Source organism: Pygoscelis adeliae, unplaced genomic scaffold, assembly GCF_000699105.1.
Source record: "Pygoscelis adeliae isolate BGI_AS28 unplaced genomic scaffold, ASM69910v1 Scaffold197, whole genome shotgun sequence".
In the NCBI taxonomy this organism is placed as follows: Eukaryota; Metazoa; Chordata; class Aves; order Sphenisciformes; family Spheniscidae; genus Pygoscelis; species Pygoscelis adeliae.
The window spans coordinates 26560-40488 of record NW_008825105.1 but is presented as its reverse complement, the minus strand read 5'-3'; the positions used below and the strand labels follow the sequence as shown (position 1 = coordinate 40488).

The 13929-nt window shown below is 48.8% G+C and overlaps 2 protein-coding genes across 2 annotated transcripts in view; both read left to right on the top strand.

Moving 5' to 3' along the window:
• LOC103919837 (complement component receptor 1-like protein) overlaps window positions 1-5307 on the top strand; it is a 13736-nt gene extending 8429 nt beyond the window's left edge. The window contains exons 11-13 of the mRNA XM_009327421.1: window positions 3634-3822; window positions 4354-4545; window positions 5204-5307. Of these exons, the coding sequence (XP_009325696.1) occupies window positions 3634-3822; window positions 4354-4545; window positions 5204-5307 (485 nt within the window). The remainder of the gene's footprint in view (window positions 1-3633; window positions 3823-4353; window positions 4546-5203) is intronic.
• A 7447-nt stretch (window positions 5308-12754) lies between these two features.
• The window catches only part of CD55 (CD55 molecule, decay accelerating factor for complement (Cromer blood group)), an 8974-nt gene continuing 7799 nt past the window's right edge, over window positions 12755-13929 (top strand). Inside the window, exon 1 of the mRNA XM_009327420.1 lies at window positions 12755-12805. Within this exon, the coding sequence (XP_009325695.1) occupies window positions 12796-12805 (10 nt within the window). The 5' untranslated portion in view covers window positions 12755-12795. The remainder of the gene's footprint in view (window positions 12806-13929) is intronic.

Here is a 13929-nt window from a genome sequence, read left to right as displayed (position 1 = left end):
CCCCTGCCCACCTGCCGGCCAGGTGGGTACCAGCCGGGAGCCGAGCCAGCGGCCCCTGCGACAGTGCAGGGAGGTTGGGGTGCAGCATTGCGTAGCTGTGTCTGTCCTCGGGGCTCCCCTAGTGCCTTCCCCTTTTTGCAGAAGAAACAGCTGATGTTTACCCAGCGATAGCTGAATTTTTCTTGACAGTCCTGTATAAAGGAGGCTCTAAGACAGGTCAGGAGACACCATCGTTACTGACTTTCTCTTCAGTGCGCATTCTTACTGACAAATGTCGATCTGCAGACTCTTGCATAGGGATGCCTGGATTGAGACATTGTCACAAAACAGCAAATGCCTAACACCTCTCAGGGGCTGTTCTGACCTTCACCCTTCCCTCCTGAAGGGCCTGGGGAAGTAACTTTGCTTTAACATTTGGTTTCACAGCTCCACAGATTTAAGTTCGCCTGCACTGACTCAGTCTTCACAAACTTCGTAGATTTTTTTTCCACCTACATAATGATGACCCTCTTGCTGAGCTGCCTTCTGCTGTGGGTTTTCCTTTCAGTTCTGTGTCCACAACCACAAGTGGCCAACGGAAGGCTGAAAAGCATTTCGGATGGTAAAATGTGGTACCAAACAAATGCGACTGTTACTTTTAAATGCTTTCGTGGATACCACTTTTCAGACAACGGAGCCAAGTCTTCAGAAGACTCTTGGACAGCCACGTGCTTGCCTGATGGCAGCTGGACACCACTGCCCAAGTGTGTAAGTACTGTAGTCTGGCTGAGTTCCTGGATGGATGCTGCCTGATTTCTAATACAAAAAATAACTGCTCGAGCTTCTTAAGTGCTTTTGGTTTATGGTACCGGTGGGGGATGCAGACTGCGTTGGGGCAGCGCGTGGCAAACGGGACAGAAGTTCAGGCTCAGAGCTGAGGAGTGGGTGGCTCTCCATCTGCTGCAGCCCAATCTTACATGCTTTTTTCTGGGTTTTGTTTGTTTTGTTTTACTTTTTAACAGAAGAAAGAAGGTGATGCTGATGTGTGCGAAGAGATTCATTATATTAAAACGGTCTTTGAATGTGGTGTGCCTATAGCAGAACTGAAAACTCTGCTGGAAATACAGAAACTGTTTCTGGAGATTAAAAAACTAAAGGTGGAACTAGAAAACTTGAACGTGTGAGTCCTGTAACGATCACCTTTGGTGAACATGCAGTTCCTGTAGTCACAGTATCTATAAGAAGGCTCTCAGTGACTGTACGGTTCATGCTTGCATGCATATAGCCAGAGAAATAATAACCAATGTATGGGAGACTGCTTTTGCCATGCTAGATGCTAGAGCATAGAAGGGTTTTTGCTCTTTTCCTTAAGTCTGACAAGCTTGATTCCCTATGGAACAAACGAGTTGTTTCACATTTTATTTTAGGAAGCATAGTAAGAAATTAAACTGAGGTTCTTTGAGTCACTGCATAACTGTGCTAAGCCGAGAGAAGGGGGACTGAAGTCCACAGAAGTAAACTTCCAGCTGAGACGAGTGTCTGGCTCTCTGAAGGTGCTTCTGCTGTAATCTTCCAGCCGGTGGTTTGCGCAATGCTGCATCCTCTGCCCGTACCGAACTCAGCCTGTCACAGCATTAGTATACTTCTATCTAGAAATAGTAGTGAAGTGAGCGTTTAACTACGTGATTTCCTGTTAATCTAGTGATTTGTATTCATCTAGGGCAGTTACATATAAGAAGTGCATTAGTAAAGGCTTCTGTTCCCTTATCCCTGGATTTAAAACAGGCAACAGGTTTCTGGCCCAGCCCTGTACTCGACAGATATCTGTGGCGGTGTCATCTTCCGTGTCCCTATTTCCGGCAAGCAAATGCTAAGAATAGATGTTGTAAGTTTAAGTGTCGAGAATCAGACAGGAAAGATTGTTCTTATTACTTAACAAACGATGATCAGTTTATGTAGCTCTGTGATGCAGCGATTACTCCTTCCCTTCAGGATTACAATAAAGATGCAGGTGTAACCATGGGTGTCTTGTAATCTGTCACGCTGCCCGTAAATTAGGCAGATTTCCAGTGTGGTACAGTGGTGGTTCTGATTGAGAGCCGAGCCCTGGCAGCCCGGGTCAGTCCTCGGGGCGCTCTGGGAGCCGCAGCGGGCACGGCACGGCACGGCACGGCACGGCAGGCAGCCGCGGGGGGGAGGGCACCGTGCAGCGCAGCAGTGCGCTGCTGCCTGCGCTCAGTGGGAGAAGGGGGAGCACTCATCTCCTGCACAAGCAATTTGCAGCAGTATATCATTGCCAGATGCATGCTTTTATGAATTATTAGAGTTGCTTTAAATGTTACTAGAGCCTAAAGCACAACACCCAGGGAAGAGATGGCGTCTCCCATCCTTACACAGAAAGATGCTTTGATAATGCATCCTGTGCTTCACCACGTCCCGGCGAGGAGATCTGCAATGAGAGGCACTCTCAGACCCACCCTGGTTCTCCCTGTGCCACAAGGAGAGCAGGGCTGCACCCTCCTGGTGTGACGCCTCGCTCTTCTCCACGTTGTGCTGACCTGGGACTGCAGACAGAAAGTGTCTTATCTCTCTGTGCAAGGCTCGAAACCCGTAAGCATGAATAAGAACTGGGTGTTACATCCCGTGTGTATCTAAGACTGTGTCTGAGTAGTCTTGACTGCTGTCAGATGGGATATTTCAGACCATTAGTCAGTGCACAGATGTATTCGCTTACACCCATCCCTAATTACAAATGAGTCAGGCAATCAAGAAAAAAATTAACAAACAAAAAGGATAATGCTTTTATTTTTTGTTTCACTAACTCTGCTTATGGAAAATCTGTGTTGCTTACCTGCCAGCAAATGACTAAGAAGGCATTTTTCTACCCTGGATACAGCTTGGGGCTGGGTGGGGGTCTTTTCTGCTCTGGTAGCATTTGGTTTTGGTAAAACTGTGCTAGTCAGTGCTCACTGCCTGTCTCAGGTCAAATAAAAGGGTTGAGTTATTCCCTCATTCCTTACAGTGGGGCAGGAGGACCAGGAGGCTTTACCCAAGCCTGTGGATGACAGTTGTCCCCCACCCCTGGCTGCTCTCCATGTCCCTGCAGGAGGATTTAGCTCCACGGATGTTCTGGAAAGGTTTCCATTGCTCCAGAGGCTTGGCTGAGTCTGCTGTGCTGCATCTCCTCCCAGCTTCAGAAACAGCCCCTTGGAGCCAACGGTGCTCGACAGAGGAGCACAGAAATTGCTGCAATGAAGTCTGGAGAGCCAGGGCGGGGGAAGCACCCAGGCACCCTGAGCTGCGGGGCACCCGCCAGGGCATGGGGGTCTGGCCACCCTGTGCTGCTCCTGGCCTTGCTGGGGCTCCTAGGCATGCCAGTGGCTCGCGGTGAGTACGGGGATGTGGGATGCATGGGGAGGACCAGAGAGATCTGCCTGGGTCCCACTTGCTGCTCAGGTGCTGGGGGGGTGATGCCACCACCCCTAAGCATGGGGAACCATTGCTTCATGCTCTCATGGATGCAGCCCTGCCCGGTGCCTTTGCCCAGAGGGGAAGCCTGGGCCAGCACAGCTGCACTCCTGGGATGCTTGCTGGGGTTGGGGAAGGGGCCAGGGAAACGGGGTCCTCACCTGAGGAGGTCTTCTCCTGCCACAGGTGACTGTGGGTCCCCACCTCTCATGACCCACTCCAGACCATCCAGCGACGAGCACGCCAGCAGCTTCCCCGTTGGATCCAGGGTGACATACACATGCATTGAAGGCGCCATCAAAATTCCCGGGAGGTCGGACACGGTGGAGTGCCTGCCCGGCGCACGCTGGTCAAAACTGCCCGAGCCCTGCGGCCGTAAATACCTCCTTTCTCTGAAACACAGCTCCCTCGCTTGTCTCTGGCTTGGCTTAAAGTTTCTGCCGCTTACGGCGGCTGCTCTGCAATGGCACCACCCAACCCGGCAAGGCACAAACCCGTTTCCCGTAGCTGCTGTTCGTCAGAGCTGCTGATGGGTGCAGGATCTGTGCCTGTTGTCGAGGGGGTCAGTCGGACAGTGGCTGGAGCCCAGGATGCTGGTGCGTCTCCCGAGCCCTGGCTGGCAGAGGCCGTGCAGGCGGCTGCAGCGTACGCTGCCCCGCAGTACGTGCACGTGGCTGCCGATATCCCACTAACAGCTTTGCCTGTGCAGTTAATGCATCTTGATTTGCATTTTGCAAAAGATGCGTTCAGTAGAGTAGCAGCCCGGTATGAAAACACAAGTAACCTGCGATGAACGCGAGGAGCTTTCCAAAAGCGCCGTAGTGAGAGCGTTTCTGTGGTTCCGAGGTTTATTTTGCATGCCTTCTGGCGGGCAGCTCTTTCAGGCCCGCTTTCCTTGACTGCCAGGGAGCTGTGCTGCCCCGACAAGGTTGCGGTTTGCTGCCCTGTCCAAGGAGGACGAGAGGATTAACTTCTTTCCTGTTGGGACCAACGTGAGCTACGTCTGCCGCCCTGGCTACGAGAACACCTCGGAAAGTTCCCCCACCAGCACTTGCCTTGAAAACCTGGTGTGGTCGGAAGCTGCTGAGCTGTGCCGGAGTGAGTATCTCTGCTCTGCTCCACTCTGCTTGCTGAAAAGCAGCTGTGGAGTTCGGAGCAGGTCAGGTAGCTGCTCCCAACCCGCGTGCTGAAATGCAGCTGGGTCATTATCTTCCCAACAGCTACATGTTTAATCCAAAATTAGGTGGATATTCCTTGACATTCATATTTCAGGCTGAACAGCAGGAGTATCAATCGTGTTGGTTTTTTTCTGCTGGCACAAACAGATCTATTTTGATTTTCATATTAGGAAGTATGTTTGCATCTGGACGCGGCATATGCACAGGGCAAATGCCAATTTGCAATTCTAGCATTGAACTTCAAAATTAAGACAAAGCATGTTTCTTGGTGAAATCCATGTAATATTAAGACTGATGATGTGGCAGCAATACATTTTTCACAGCTGAGTAACTTACTGCCCATCTATTGAGATGGAAATACCTCTGCAAATATTCTCCTCTGCCCTCCTGCGAGATGCTTACCGCTGTGAGCGTGGAGCCCTTACGGGGATCCACACCTTCATCTACGGAGGATTCTGGCACCTGCCAGCTCGGCTGGGACACGTAGGAAGTAAAACGCTTCCTACGTCCCTTATTTAGCCTTTTTTATTCCTCCGTCACTGTGTGGTACCACTAACGCTGGCCTCGTTCTCTGGCAGGGAGATCCTGCGGCGACCCCGGAGCGCTGCCCGGGGGCGGGATGGTCGCTCTCACAGACCTGCAGTTCGGTGCAAGAATGAACGTGTTCTGCGACGACGGGTGAGTCGCGGGGCAATGCCCCGAGCTCCAGTACAGCGGTGCTGATGCTGGAATATGAACTCCAGTCCAGTGCAATGAACTTATGGACACGGGCTGGGCTGAGATTTCACAATATATCGCTCCTATGGTGTTGCTCCAAGTGCAGAGCATGAGGCTGCTTTTCCCACTTGAATTACAGCTTTGGGCTGGGAGGGAATAAGACACAGCTGGAGGGAAGGGACTGGGGTCTGAATTTATGGCTGCCTTTTCCTTCAAGTGACATCCAGAGGAAATTTAACTGCCCCAGGGTATCTATCCCAACAGAGCTGGTTGTACATCAGTTTATAACCATAGACTTCAAAACAGGTTACCTAAAATATTTCAATTTAACATATTTGAGATATATTGAATAAAAAGGGGTTATGTTTGAATTTTTAAAATTCAATGATGTTCAGCTAGAAAACTGCAATGAAGCACACTTTCCGTCAGTCAGAGCGCTGACTCACACTTTCTGCCTGCTTTCAATCAGGGCACGTATGCAGTAGACTGACTTGCGAAATTAAGCTCTTAAGACTCCAGCTACTATTCCTCCCTCCCTAGCAGGAGCTAGCTGGCATCAACTGGCTTGTTCTGTCAGTCTTTGCAGCTGCTTCAAATGTAACAGAGCTTTTTTTTTCTCCAGATATTCCCTTAGGATGGCCTTTGGGGAAATGACAGCCTGTCCCACCCTTCTGGGGTTCAGTTAATCTTCGACAATACACATCAGGGTGGAGGGATAAAGTTATCCATCTAAGCAAGGTCAGATACTATCAATCATGTCTAAATGATGAATTTTTTTGAACAGAAGGATGCAATTCAGAGATTGGGGAAGGTGTCGGTGCTGTCAGAACAAGAGGTATTAGCTTCCAGCAAGCCAATCCAAAAGCCACTTTAATGAACTGTAGATCCCTGTTGCCTCTCACGGGTCCCTGCTGTATGCAGTGGATGCATTTGAATTTGCGTTTCTGGCAAAACTTTAGCAAAACAGCTACACCCTTACAACCCAAAAGCAACGTCCCAGGGAGGAGGTGGCACTGAAGGAGGCTGGGCGCCTTGCCCTCTACCACCAGCGCTGAGGATCGCAGCAGATCCAGCTAACTGACCTCAGTAATGCAGCACCGCCGCGAAGCGGAGCAGCAGTCAGGGGCTGAGCCACAGCCTTCCGAGATGCTGTGTGTGCTCAGGAGGGAGCTCCTCACCTCGTCATCTCATCCTGGTGCGTGACAGCGGTGTGGGAAAGGCGCTGGATGCCAGCAGCCTGAATCCCAGTACTGTTCTCTGCCAGGAAGCAGGCAGGGAGAAATAGTCCCTGATTCAGCAAATCCGAGCCCCATGCATCCATGTGGGAATCCACATCCAACCTCAGTGCTGTCTGGCATTCACTGCGTGCTCTGCTAGCCACCAGCTACGAGTTCTCCCACCCTTGCAATGGAAGATGCGCTCTGCAGGGAGTCAAAGGAGAGAATCGCCTAAAAATAGATTAACAAGGATCCTGGCAGAGAGAGCAAGGTGAAGGAGCTCTCCTGTTAACCAGCTTGTATCTGCATGTCTGCTCGCTTTAAAACTGCCTTTTCTACACTCCTGATCATACTGGTACCGGGCAAAAAAAAATTGTTCTCAGTTTCTGGATAGTTACACACGTTTTTCTTTTCTTGTGTATTTTCACTTAGGTACAAACTAGCTGGGAGTCATTTCATCCAGTGTCAGCTTAAAGGAAACGATGTTGAATGGAGTAAACTTCCAACTTGTGAACGTAAGATTAATCCAACCTTACTTCTGACTTCTCTCCAGTAGATCCTGCGTACTCATGTCTAGTCTAAACCTGTTTCCGTACTTCGTTTGTTTTTGTTGATATTATGTGGCAGATCTGTCACCAACACCGCAGCTGAGAAATACCCATTTTGCTGCTGACACTGTATTTCAGCAGTTTTGTTCCCACGAGATCTACATATTTTCCCATGAATTAAGGTTGCAGTGAAGGTGATGGGAAGAGATTTTGAGGACTCACGAGCCAGGGCATGGCAAGTTGCCTATTTATTTTTGTGACCCTTGGAGCGAGAGGGAGAAAGATGTGGCAACAGAAACACTTCAGAAAGAAAAGAGCCCTGGCAGAAGGCAGGGCTAGTTACCCATCTTCCATTGTCCAAATGGTTTATTGTCTTCAAGAACCTTAGGTGGACTCAAGAAAAAATTTGCATTTTCATTATTACTGAAGTTTTTTGCAATACTCATTTTGACCTTCTTTCCTGCAGTAATTACCTGCTCTTCACCTCCTCAAATTAGCAATGGAAAGCACAATGGCGAAGGTGTAGAAAAATTTGCTTATAACTCAACAGTGACTTACAGCTGTGACTCTGGCTTCCAACTCGTTGGACATGTGAGCATCCGTTGTACGAGTACGGACAAAACAAACGGAGTCTGGAGCGGAACTGCACCTGAATGCAAAGGTGATTTTGTCCGAGTTCAGTATTTGAGTTCAGTGTTCGGTATGCACCAGCTTAACATATTGTGATTGCTTAGTACAGGCCATGTCAAGCATAAGTCATATTGCAATTTTAAAGAGAAAAGATGCAGTGCTGCTGAAGTGAGTAAGGAATGAATGGTCTGTGCAAGAAAGGTGTAGTGCTCCGAGCAATACTTATTCTTTATACCCTAGAGAAAAGCACATCTGTCAAACTTAGAGCGAAAGAAATGGAAAGGAGTCCTCCTTCCCAAAGTGAGTTGAAATGATTCTACATTGAATCAAGTCCCACGTTTCCCAACTGAATTTGCTCCTTTATCATATTTCTACAAAAAAGCCATTAGATTAATTTCACACCGTGATTTTCATTCTCAGGTTCCCGTGGAAATGCCATCCAACCGCCTAAGAAGGCTTTCACATATGAAATGAAGCTCAGCCTTTATAAAAAGTCACTCCAAAATACTATCTCCTTCTCCCGTTCTTCTTCTTTCTCCAGGACACCAGGTCAGTCCTGGAGGCTCACTTGGAGTTCAGGGGAACTCATCAGTGGGACTCCCTGCTTACTCCCAGTCCTATACCTGGAATTTTCATTTTTTCCTGTGTTTCTCTTCAGTGTCAAGGGGCTGTGCTACCTCAGCGTTCAGATTTGTTGTACCTTTGTACAAAACCCAAAGCTACTATTCTTCTGGAACCAGCCAAGGATCCGTGTGTCCTCCAAAGTACATGGGGATCTCTGGCATCCTCCCCCAAGCCGGCTGCTTTGAAAACGTAAAATGGTCTAAAGTTGCATCATTTTGTGGAGGTGAGTGATTTTTTTGTCGTGTTCTTTTCTTCTATAGGTTTTCCCTATATAATTTATATTTTTCGCTGGTTGGGCACCTGGTTCAAAGCTCAGGTTTGATTGCACTGACCTCCTCCTCTTAAAAAAGCTTTGTTTTGTATGGAATGTATTTTCATTTGTCAATTGTTTCCTTGCTCTCGTGTCATTAGAGATTTTGTTTAACCCATTTTTTTTCCATATTGAAAAGCAAGAGACAACTTTATACCACGTAGCCTTAAGCGTGCTGGGGCTTCTGTCCTTGTTGCAGCAGCGAGAGGCAATGCACTAACGCTAACCTTGTTCCACGCTAGCGAGGTCGTGGGCAGCCAGGAGAAGCCGGACATGGCAGAAGTGCTGCTACAACAGATTCCCCATCCGTTGCAAAGGATTATTTTACCTGTAACAAGGGTGAGTGCCAGTTGTGTTGGAAACAGTGTCTGGGTGGGAACCATAAGCATGTAAATTGTAAGTAATAAAGACAAAACACCCACTGGAGGGTCTCATTACCCAACTGGAGACCGGATGAAAAGCATTTCTCTGGTGTCTGGGTCAAGCTGAACTTGCCCATCCCTGAGCCATGACTCTTGGGTCAAAAACCAGAAAATCTGTCACCCCTGCCATGGTGGATTTTGTGTGTGAACCCGCCCAGCCCGGGGCTGTTACACAAATGTGATGAGGCTGGTGCTTAAGCCCAGGTCCAGAAATGCCCCCGTGCAGGTGCAGCGTGGCCAGGAGGGATTTTCCCCATTGCTGCATCATTTCTCAAAGCTGGGGTTTGTTCCAACCTGCTAGCATTCGCCTGTGACCGAAACCCCAAGGTATTTGTCTGGACTGTTAAACAAGGAATCAAAGAATCCCACTTGCAGGGTTAAAGGCAGGGTAACGGGGCTGCATGGTTGAGCGCTTGTGGAAGTGTACGTAGGAAAGATGTTGCAGTGGTATCAGTGTATGAAAAGGGCTTTGCAGGCTTTAAAGGAGATGAAGTTTGGTGACGGTGGGTCCTTGGTAGGAACAAGTGAAAGCTAGAAGCATCCTAGATCATACAACATAGAAGGAAAGGGGAAAACTTTGTCTTTTTTTTGCCTAAAAGTTTTTACTTTGCTCTATTATGTCACTTCAGAACAAAGACTGATTTAAAAATCTCTTCCTGTTGGTTTTTCTTTTTCTACTCTTTTGTCATTCCTAGCACTTCTTCAGGAGATCATGTCAAAGCAGCAGCTTGACACACGATCTGATGTGTGAGAAATGCCGCTTTGTGTCTTACTGCAGAAACTTGGCTCTCCTGTCCCAAAACACGGGTCGTGTAAAATCAGCCCCTCGGTGCCAGAAGGCTGGAGCAAGGGATGAGCTGGGGGAAAGTGGAACGATGCCCAACAACAGCCTCTAGTGTTTGAAGGAGAAATTGGTTTGGGCCTTTCTAAAGCGCAGTGCTAAAATTCACCCCCAAACTGGGTGGGTTTTTAAAAATGTGGGCAGAAAGCTTAACCCTCCTTGAAACTACAGCCGGACTAATCTTCATGTGAACGTTTCCTCCCCCCAAGCTGCGTATACGGCCCATGGGAAGCGCACAGAAAGATTTATCTGTAGCTTTGAAGCAGTTTACTTGTGATGGGGCTGCTCCCCTCCAGTGACACCGTGACAAAGGGACCCCCGTGGAAGAAACCCTGGAAGGGGGGAGGCATTTGCATTTTCCTTGCATGGTTGCAAAGACAACTGGAATGTCCTGCTCCTCCTGCCATCTCACTGCAGATGTAGACAAGACACACAGTTAAATGGGATCCCACCTACCTAAATCTATTGTTATCTTTTCAAACAAAAATAGCACTGTAAGCATAAAGCATGCCAACCCTTCGCTGTGTTCTGTTCCTAAAGTGCCCCATGCGATGGTCATACTTGTTAGGACTCCTACACTTTGCTTTAAAACAGAGAATAAGCTAGATCAGGCCTGTCCCATGTGCACATACAAAATGTATTTTTTTAATTGTGATATGTTTTAATGTTCCAAGAAATTGATTGAAAATTGCTTATGCAAGAGTTGGCTAATTCCAACTTCTCCTGTCAGTTTTTCCTCTCTTTCAGTAATTTCTTCCTAACATCCCGAATCCAGTTATGATTCCCTACTGATCCGACCAGCCTTTTCTCAGGCTGGGGGTGGGAAGCCGCAGTTTCTCAGAAACTCCTCAGGCCTCCTGCAGAATTTCTGACAGAGCTCAGTTATGTCACAACCTGTTTGACTTGGTGTTTCCACATTTCCTTGCTCACTAGCAACGCCGACCTGCTGCCATAACAAGCACCATAAAAACAGACTCACTGGACGGGCTGTAAAAGACCCAAATCCCTCTGCTGGGTCCCCTGACTTACCAGGAATTTCTGGCTGCAGCACGGTCCGGTTGCACATACACCTATGCTAGCTGCCAGCTGGGTTGTGCTGAAAGCAAAATACTGACTTCCCTGTCTTGCAAAGTTATGTGCTTATTTATTTTAGGAAATCATAGTACTTTACATGCTAAATGGAATGTTGATCTTTATATCCAGCACTTTAAGAACCTTGTTTAGCAAAAACTTTTTTTGTATCAGGCATAAATTCTTCGCAGTTTATATTTCTGTTCAGACTACATGAAAGATAACAGCCATGAGCGGTTTGTGTATCTACTAATGTCATATTGTAAAGGAGCTACTTAGCTTTCCAAAGGGAGGAAGGCAGCTCTGTAACGCCGCAGGCTGTTAGCACATCGACTACGCGCAGACACAGAGAAGTAACTGCTAGATATACTCTCCAGTGTTGTCACACTGCAACAGAGAAACTGGAAATGTCAGGTTTATGCTGTTGGCTGCTTACCATCTTTGTCCTATACAGAGTACTAATTGCCTTAAATTTAGGTGCCTTTCTGGGTTTTTATTTACATTTAGTAATAAATGGTAATTGTTTATAAAGGGTAGCCTGTGAATTCAACTGCCTGCTGTTCCCTTTTCATATTTTATGCTCTTTTAAGAAAGGTATCGGCTTTTAGAGATGTCTTGATAATGGTCAGATTTGCTGTTCAATCAGTTCTTTATCAGCACTCTTATTTATTTTCTAAACGGCCTCCTATGCCAGTTTAACTTGGTTTAAGAAAAAAAAAAAAAGTAAAGGAAGAAAGACAATCTGTGCAGTGATGTTTGGGAATGTGAGTGTTTCTAGTAAGTGGTCTGAAGAGGAACGCTGGAGCGATGGATACCTGCCCTTAATCCTATTTAACCATCCCGGTCCCCAGCTCTGCAGCCCCTCTGCTGCGGCTCCCCCGCTCAGCCCGGGCAGACCCAGGGGGTCAGTCCCAGAAAGGCTTTGGGAGCTGTGGGCGACGTCCCAGGCTGCTGCCCTGCACGGGGATGGCAGGGGCGTGCGGGAGCCGAGGGCACGTTTCCATGGAAAGCCAAGAGCAGCTCCGGCAGCTCAACCCCAAAACAAGCTGGCTGGTTTTGCTGGAAACCTCATGTCGTTCCAGTCCGAGCCTGGCAGCGTAGGTGCACAGAGCAGCACGGGTCAGGCTCCCCTCCGTATGTGCTTTCGTTTCTGCCGTTGCCATCTGCTTGGCCTGATTTCTGCAGCACGGGGAAGGGATGTCAGAGCAAGATAAAGCAAGTCGCCCTCGGCGGCTCCGGCTGAGCAGATGCAGGCCCGCTATCGCAGGGCTCAGCTGCTGGGGCAGCTCCTGCCCGGGAGGTTTCGGTGTTCAGTTGGTTATTGGGGCAATACAGGGCAAAACGGGACAGCAAACGCGGGTGGCAGAGAGGCAGAGGGACGGGGCTGGTCTGAGCCTGATGGTCTCGGCAGGTACAGATGTCTCCTGCGTGGCCTCAGGTAGGAAAACAGCCTGGTTCAAGGGGTTAATCTGAGCTCTCTTAGCAAGGGGATTTCATTGAGTTGAAACTACCAGCAGCTGGTTCTTCTGATGTATGCACGAACCGCGATGCTCCCTGAGGAGATTTGACATTGCAAGAGGTCTTTGCCAAATACTTCTCAACATCTCACTATCCCATGCTGAGGTCACTGCTGTAAGCTATTACAAGAGAATTCCCCAGCATTTAAAGCATTTTTTTTTCCTGTCAGCAACTTCTTTTTGCATTATGCAGCCACCATCCCAATTCAGACCTCAGGTGACCAGTGACCTGTAAAAATACATGGCCGAGACATCTCCACGTGATTTGTCAACATGTTCACAGGTAAGTATTTTAAAGCAATACGTTATCCAGGCTGCTTGACTACTCCCTTAAGAAAACACCTCTTGGCCTCATTGCAAATGCTTTTGTTACATATTCTTAGAGCTTAAATTGTGTTGGAAAGGGAAATAAAGGGGGAGGGGGGGATAAAAAAGAGAACTTTGAGCTTCTCAGTGGAAACATCACTGTTTCCTGGATAACAAAGGCAGACAGAGGGAGGCAGGAAGGCACAGGCAGGCTGCTGCTGGCTGCCCTTTCCTCGGGGTGGAGCGACACATAACCCCTTACTGGCAGCGTTGCTCAGCAGAGCGGGATGGGGCAACAAATACAGCCACAACCTCTCCTTTGGCTCTTCCCGCAAGCCCGGTGGGCAGGGATCCCAGAGCAGCTCTGCTTTCCCATGCGGGCATGGAGCCCAGGCAAACTGCTCCTGTGCCTGGCAGGGCCCGAAGACATCCCCGAGCCTCCACGGGCAGCGCAGCGTCTTGTTTGAAGAGTTTTGTGTCTAACTGGGAGAGTTACGGTGGAAATGCCACTATCCCCACTGCCTTCTTTTGTGCATGGGTGTTAACAGAAGCAGCTCAATTAGCAGCTCCAAAGTGAGGCTGATTTACAGCCCTCTGGTCTCCCGTGCACCCCTTGGGCTGGAGGAAAGCCCTCTCTTCTCTTCTTGCAGAAAAACACCTCTTCACGGAGGTGCCTTCCTAGGGACAGGCAGGTGATGTTTGAAGGTGGTTTGGGGGGCCTTGCGGGGGGCTGCGCTGGGCTCCCTGGGAGCAGCCCTGGGCCAGACGCTGTCGGAGAGGGCAGGAGGCACCCGATGAAGATGCAGCTCTCGTCCCCACACGCAGCAGAGCCAGTGCTGGGGGATGAACGGGACCTTCTCCACCCCTCCCAGCTTCGGGGTGTGCTGCAGCGTTCACAGCTGGAGCTGGCAAGACCCACATGCTGCCCTTTTTGGTTTGTTTTTTTTTTTTTTCTTTTCCTTTGGGACTTGATAGCTTTGGAGAGAGGGGTAGCTTTACTGAAAGGTGTGGATAAATGATTTGAAGGAGAGGCTGAGGCAGCGGGTGCCTGGAGAGCCCCGCTGCATTCCTCTTGGATGCCAAGCGTGCCTCTTGGAGCAA